This window comes from Otolemur garnettii, unplaced genomic scaffold, assembly GCF_000181295.1.
Source record: "Otolemur garnettii isolate 467f Iridium unplaced genomic scaffold, OtoGar3 scaffold00034, whole genome shotgun sequence".
Classification (NCBI taxonomy): Eukaryota; Metazoa; Chordata; class Mammalia; order Primates; family Galagidae; genus Otolemur; species Otolemur garnettii.
Window position 1 is genome coordinate 5,334,669 of NW_003852429.1, and position 7,067 is coordinate 5,341,735.

The 7,067-nt window shown below is 40.2% G+C and overlaps 1 protein-coding gene across 1 annotated transcript in view; it reads left to right on the top strand.

Moving 5' to 3' along the window:
* The window catches only part of CLDN10 (claudin 10), a 23,215-nt gene that overhangs the window by 8,813 nt on the left and 7,335 nt on the right, over positions 1-7,067 (top strand). The window contains exon 3 of the mRNA XM_003789624.3: positions 2,355-2,431. Within this exon, the coding sequence (XP_003789672.1) occupies positions 2,355-2,431 (77 nt within the window). The remainder of the gene's footprint in view (positions 1-2,354; positions 2,432-7,067) is intronic.

The window sequence follows — 7,067 nt, forward strand, 5'->3', positions numbered from 1 at the left end:
GTTGCTTTTTATTGTTTCTTTAGGCTTATTTCTTTGGATTGGGAAAATCCTAAGGATACCAACTCAGAAGTAATGAGACATCAAATATCTGGTCTTACATGAGAACATGAACACATGTCTCTTTAGGAAGCTGCTTGTGCAATGTCATCAACAAGCTGATAATTTTCTTGCAGATTTCAAATCAAACATTATAGAATTTTTAGAAGTATATTACAGAAATAGCTGGGAATTACCTTTTTCCTGGTAGGTTTAGGAATCGTCAGGAAACTTATTTTCTAGGTCTGTCTTTAGTATAGTTCATGCATAAATAGTAAATGCTTGTGTCCTGCAATACAGTGAAAATAAGGGCTACCACATGATGACCCACTCCTGTGTGGCCAAGAAGAACATCACAGAGATTGTTTTATTATTTTATTTTATTCTTATACCATCCTTATGAACTAGGTCCACTTAGTACTTTCTTTTTTAAAACTGATGAAAGAGATAAAGTAATATGTCCAGAGGGAACTTGGACAAAACTGAAATGGTGGGCTGATTGAGGTAGGATTCACACCAGGTATTTGAACTCTAGAATGCTTGCTCTAAAATGAATGATTTCTAATATTCCACTATTTCATAATTTTTGTGACAATATACTACATGTACTTTTCATCTAGGGCAGTAGTTCTCAACTTGTGGGTCCCGATCCACAGGAACTGTACTAAAGGGCCGCAGCATGAGGAAGGTTGAGAACCACTGATCTAGGGGATGTCTTTTGTACATTTAAAAATAGTGTTTATTCAGAAATTTTATTAAACGTAAACAAAAACAACTGTTTTAGACCCCACTATAACTTTGTATTGCTTGCCTGTGTTCGAAAACAGGTCCTGATTTATAAATTTTCTCCTAACGTTTTTGGAAAGGAGATTTGCCCAGATCTACATAACAGCAAACATTCAGATGAAAACTGAGGCCATACTCCTGAAGATTAGAAATAGCGTAGTGATATTCAAGTGCAACATTTTATCAAAAGAATGCATTTTTATTTCAGGGTTTGATGCGGTAAATACCCCAGGAAACTGCATTTCTCAGTTCATTTGATTAAACACATTGCTAATTTTGCTGGATTATCTTTTGTATACTGCTCTTTTTATTCTCCTGACAATTGTAAAGTATGTCTTTGTACCTTAAAAGTCATTTGAATTTTGCCTCAGACAGTCAAGGTTAATTCATATACGCATGGTAACGTAAACCTATCTTGGTGAGTTTCTTCTGTACCTGTTATATGCTTGGTAACTGAATTCAGTTTAGTACCATTAAAATTTCTTATACTTTCAGATTTTTTATTAAGTCAAATACACATAGATCATGAATACATTTATGCATGTGCTAGTACAATGTATTGATTTTTTTTTATACAATCTGATGTGGTTACATCAAACCAATCAACATAGCTTTCACCTCATTTACTTGATTATTATGTTAAGACATTTATGTTCTACACTTGACAGATTTGACTTGTACCCTTGCAATATGCTCCATAGGTGTGGTCCTGCCTTTTACCCTCCCTCTATCAAACCTCCCTCTTTCAGATTTTGATTAAACTCATTTTAGCCATTATGCACTATTAGAGGTTTTTGGGGTTTTTTTTGTGTGTGTGACAGAGTCTCCCTATGTCACCCTTGGTAGCGTGCCGTGGCGTCACAGCTCACAGCAAACTCAGACTCTTGGGCTTAAGTGATTCTCTTGCCTCAGCCTCCCAAGGAGCTGGGACTACAGGTGCCTGCACAATGCCCAGCTATTCTTTTTTTGTTGCAGCTGTCATTGTTATTTGTCAGGCCTGGGCTGGATTTGAACCCGCCAGCTCAGGTGTATGTGGCTGGCGCCTTACCTGCTTGAGCCATAGGTGCCAAGCCAAGAGATTTTTTCTTTTCCAAATTCTTCATGCTACATCAAACTATCCCTTTCCCGCAATTAGCCTCCCAGCTTTCCTCTGCCTCCTTCCTCTTTTCTCATCTGTAAAATAAAGGTAACATAGTACCTCTCTCATAGAATTGCTGTGAAAGATGAGAGAGGAGATATATATGTGTATGTGTGTATATAAGATGGGTAAAGAGGAAGCACCTTGTACTAGCTCTTATTATGTTGTACTAACTATTATTAATATTGTTTTTCAATTCTGTGTAGTATAGAGGATGTGGCCTCTCTATAGCGGTGTCTTTACTAGCTCTTCTCCACAATGACTTAAAACACAGTTTAAGGTTTTTATTTGCCTCAAGGTCTATAGAAAATAGAGACTTTATAAACAATCCTGATACTAGAGAGTGCATGAGCTCCTGGATCTTAGGACATTCCCTTGTCTCTACTCCCTGTAGTGCCTTGCCCAGAGAAAGATCCTCCACGATTTAGATAATATCCATTTGGATCAAAGAATCATCAAGCCCCAAGAATTGTAAATACAGTATGTTCAAATTCCAAGTACCCACAACTATAGAAAAGAGGCATAAAAATGACATAGGACACACACAGGAACTCACAGGAACTGACTTTTGTAGAAGTAAAACTTGCTTCTATAAAAACCAAGGCACCAACTAATGTGACTTTGGGTTTCCCTTTATCAACACCTTGTCATAGAGGAGGGAAGATGAAAATTAGGAAGGCAAATGAGTTACCAATTAGCTATCAGCATGAGAGAAACTGGTTTCATAGGTCTGAAACATCATCATCATTAACACAAGGTTTTATTTATTCTAGAGATAACACTGACTTGGCTGGCATTTGCTAGAATTTAGTAATTGATGCTTCTGGTTTTGTTTGTACTTGAATTTATAGAGGAGTAGGTCAGAAATTAAAGCTTACAGTGAGGCTGCCCCTATGTGAGATGGGATTGGAAGATGTCTCTTCTGAAGGTTCTGACTCTTCGGTGTCTTTTTTTTTTTTGAGACAGGGTCTCACTCTGTTGCCCAGGCTAGAGTGCGGTGGCATTAGTCTGGCTCACAGCCACCTCAGACTGCTGGGTTTAAGCAATCCTCCTGTCTCAGTCTTCTGAGTAGCTGAAACTAACAGTGCCCATCATGACACCCAGCTAATTTTTCCATTTTTAGTACAGACAAGATCTTGCTCTTGCTCAGGCTGGTCTCAAACTCCTGAGATCAACTGATCCTCTTGCTTCAGCCTCCCAGAGTGCTGGGATTACAGGTATGAGCCCACACACCCAGCCTTTCTTTGGTGTCTTAATTGACTGGCAGGAGAATTAAGTAAATTCCTTGAGGCCAAAGAACATTTATTTCAATTCTGTCTTCTTTCTTAGCACAGTGCCCAGAAGTGAAACTCTTATCTATAGATCTAGTCCTTTCAGGATTAGTAGAAAAAGAGACAGAGAGCACCTCTGAGAGAGGATGGAGCGGTAAGGCTGTCCTCCGTCCCACCGTCCTCAGATGTTAATCTTACAAAAACTAGCTATCCCCAAAGACCAGCTGTCCCTGCCGCCCTTGCAGGTGTGACTTAGGAAAAGCAGTGAGAAACGGCTGCTTGTCACACGCTCTAATTTAAATTTCTGGTGAGCAAACACTTGCTGTCCAATACCCAGACCCTAAAAAGCACTGGAGAACAGTTAAGGTCTCCAAGCAGCAGTTTTGTTGTTATTATTTTGCTGCTGCTGTGGTTTTTCTCCAGACTTCTATACTGTATTAGTTGGGTCTTCTTTGTAGGTTTCCAAGGCATGCCAGTATGAGGCATACCAAGGTTGCCTAAATTAGAAAAACACAGCTAAGCTCACGAACCAAGTTCCCGCTACCTTCCTGCTACGTGCAGGGAACTTGACAGGAGCTCTGTTGAGGAGAAAAAAAATGAGTGGCTTCTAGTGTGAATTTGGAGTAAAAACACAAAGTACTCTAGTACTGCGTTTTATGTTCTGTGGCTATTCCAAGCCTTCCGTTTCCACCGCGTATCTGGGAAAGTTTTTCTTCCAAGCCACCATCATGTGACAGAATTGCAGCCTGTGAAGAGTTTCCCTGTGTTCTGTGATTTTCCCAGGTCTGCCCTTTCGTTTTGCTTCCTTTGTGATTCTGTTTGATGACTCCAGCGTGAGCGAGCTGCGGGGCCTTGAAAACTGTTTCTAACTCTTCCCTTCAGCTTATGTCAAACCAACTTCCTCCTTTTTATTGAAATAAAACCTCTCCAGCCTGAGAAAGAAAATCCCCTACAAGCTTATGGCACTAGGTTCCCCTTAGCGTGATTCACCATACCAAGGTGTTACAATTGAATTGCATTATTCCCACCATTGTTTTGTTACCCATACCACTAATTTCCTGAATGTCTTGTTTTGTGTTCTTAGGTAAACTATTCCAAATAAGAATTGATGAAAACATTTCCAATTGTATATAAAACCAGCACATTGTACCCCACGATTGCATTAATGTACACAGCTATGATTTAATAATAAAAAAAAATTGATGGACATAAAGAAACTTCTGTTCAGATTGTACACTCATACCACTTCTGACCAATTGTTTTAGTTGAGGAAACAGAACATAATTATCTTGGATTTACTCCCTTTTTGTATATGTGGTTAATCATTAATATTTTAGCACAGATATTCTCATGTTTGGGTCTTATCATCCTCTAGACTTTTCTAGTATCAGAACTGTGGAGCAATCTTCATTCCTGACATCCGTTTGCTTTCTACTTTGGGATAATAATAAGCTTTACTTAGATAACATCCTTTCACCGTTGTGGTGGCTACTTAGGATTAGGAGGAAATAGCTGCGGACATTCAGACGACTGCTCTTATTCTTCTTGTCTATCAAGTTATATGAACAAAGGACAATTGAAAAAGTAAATTTCTAGATTACACAGATTTTCCTGGGTGAGGTTGAAAAGAATAGCAACTTTGCCTGGTGACCTTGTCAAGGTATTTAACTTCTCTCTTCTGTCCTTATTATAATTTATTACATTACAGACGTTTGTTTATCTACGTGTACTCCATTTGTAAGGTTATTTGAAGAATGTTGATAGAGGCTCATAGGTTCTTGGATAGGAGATTTCATATAAGCACCAAGTGCTAAGAGCTAAACAGAATTCGACTGTTAAATAGCAAGAAGCTGTTATTCGGTAACTTCACCTTGTTCAGAAGTAGCTTAGGCCACCTCAGATCACCAGAATTGCTTTGATGTTCTTGTTGTGCTAGCATGACTTAAAAGTCTGCTTGGAAACCAGAGGTTTGGCACTCACTCTTGTTTTTACCGAGTAGTGTGTGACATGGTAATTACTGCCAGTGTGCCCTGCTTTCTGCTCATTTAGTTCTTACCCCTGTAGCTCCTCTCCTTCCCACCTCCTGGCGGACTTCTGGTCATCCTCTGGATCTGTGTTCTGGGTGAGGTGCCCCTTTGCTTGCTGGGCTTCCTTCATAACCCCACCAGGTGGTTAACTCCTGCTTACTTTTTGGCCTGTCTCCTGACCAGAAACATCTTGAAGTCAAGATCACGTGATGCTCGTTTGGGAGTCTCTTCTACTTCCAGGACATTTCCAGCCAGGGTGGTCCATCAGCAGTGGTGTAGGACTGTCTGTCTAGAATGCAGACTGAGCACGGTCATGGAGATACACTTAAGGGAATGGGGGGAGACAGCATAGCACATTGTGTAAGGGCCCTAGATCAGGCTGATTGGGATAAACCCCAGCTCCACCACCTACTAGCTGTGTGACCTTTCTGTGCCCTGTGTCCCTCATCTATAAAATGAGGATAATAGGTCTGGGAGGCTGTTGTGGGGGTTAAATGAGATAGTACATTTCCAATTGTTTAGAATCATGCCTGGCACATAGTAAACACTCAATAAATGTTAGCTGTTATTTTTAAGGATACTGACCCTAAAGCAGGGTATACACGTATTCATGTACAGTATGTTACCATATATCAGCAGTTCTCAACCTGTGGGTTGCAACCCCTTTGGGGGTCAAATCACCCTTCCACAGAGGTCACCTAAATACATCCTGCATATCAGATATTTACATTATGATTCATAACAGTAGCAAAATTACAGTTACAGAGAAATGTATATTGAAATATTGGAGACCTAGTAAAAGGGATAATTATTTTAAGACACTTGGCATTCAAGCAGAAGAAGGCAGGTGTGAAGGGGATCTGTTTAAAAGAAAAGGCTTGCGTAATTTTTAAATGGCTGTCACCTCTCTCATAGCATTGCGTCAGAGAGAAGTCGTAATTTAAAGCTGTCAACTGGATGGATACTCTTCTGAGAACTTACGTACATCTGGTTTGATGCAATTTCAGTTAGGTAGTCCCAGTACAATGTCAGATATGCTTTTAATTGACTCAGGCTTTCTGGCTGAGAATCTGTCTGTACATTTTTATCTCAACACCAAGAGATTTACATCCAGATGCACAGATTCCTGACCTGTGCTCAGCAATGCTGGCTGCAGCCTAAGGTTTCTCAGGACAGTGTTTGTTGTTTTAGAAATTTAGTATCTGGAAGCACAGCCCTCTCTGTGGTGTCAGTTTATTCAAACCTCAACGTGTACGTGTGAATATGTCATCCTGCTGTATTATGATTCAGCACACTGTTCCCCAGTTAAGATCGAGGCCAAGGAAACCCCCAGTCATCCATACCGGTGAAGGAGCTCAGTGGCATGGATGTTGCTATGCACAGTTTTCTTCTGGTTTTTTTGAGGCAAGGTCTTGCTCTATTGTTGGGCCAGAGTGCAGTAGTGTCATCATAGCTCTCTGCATCCGCCACCTCCTGGTCTCAAATGATCCTCCTACCTCAGCCTTCTGAGTCACTGCAACTGCAGGCACGAGTTATCATACCCAGCTAATTTTTCTAGTTTTTGTAGAGATTGGGTCTTGCTGTGATGCTCAGGCTGTTCCCAAACTCCTAGCCTTAATCAGTTCTCCTGACTCAGCCTCCCAAAGTGCTAGGATTACAGGCATGAACCATCATGCCCAGCCCAGATTTGTTTTTGAACTGGACTATGTAGCTTTGGGGACATGAGATATTCCTTTTTTTTTTTTTTTTGAGATATTCCTTTTAAACTACAATTTAATTTGGCTAGTGTCATATTTAGTCATACCGTGG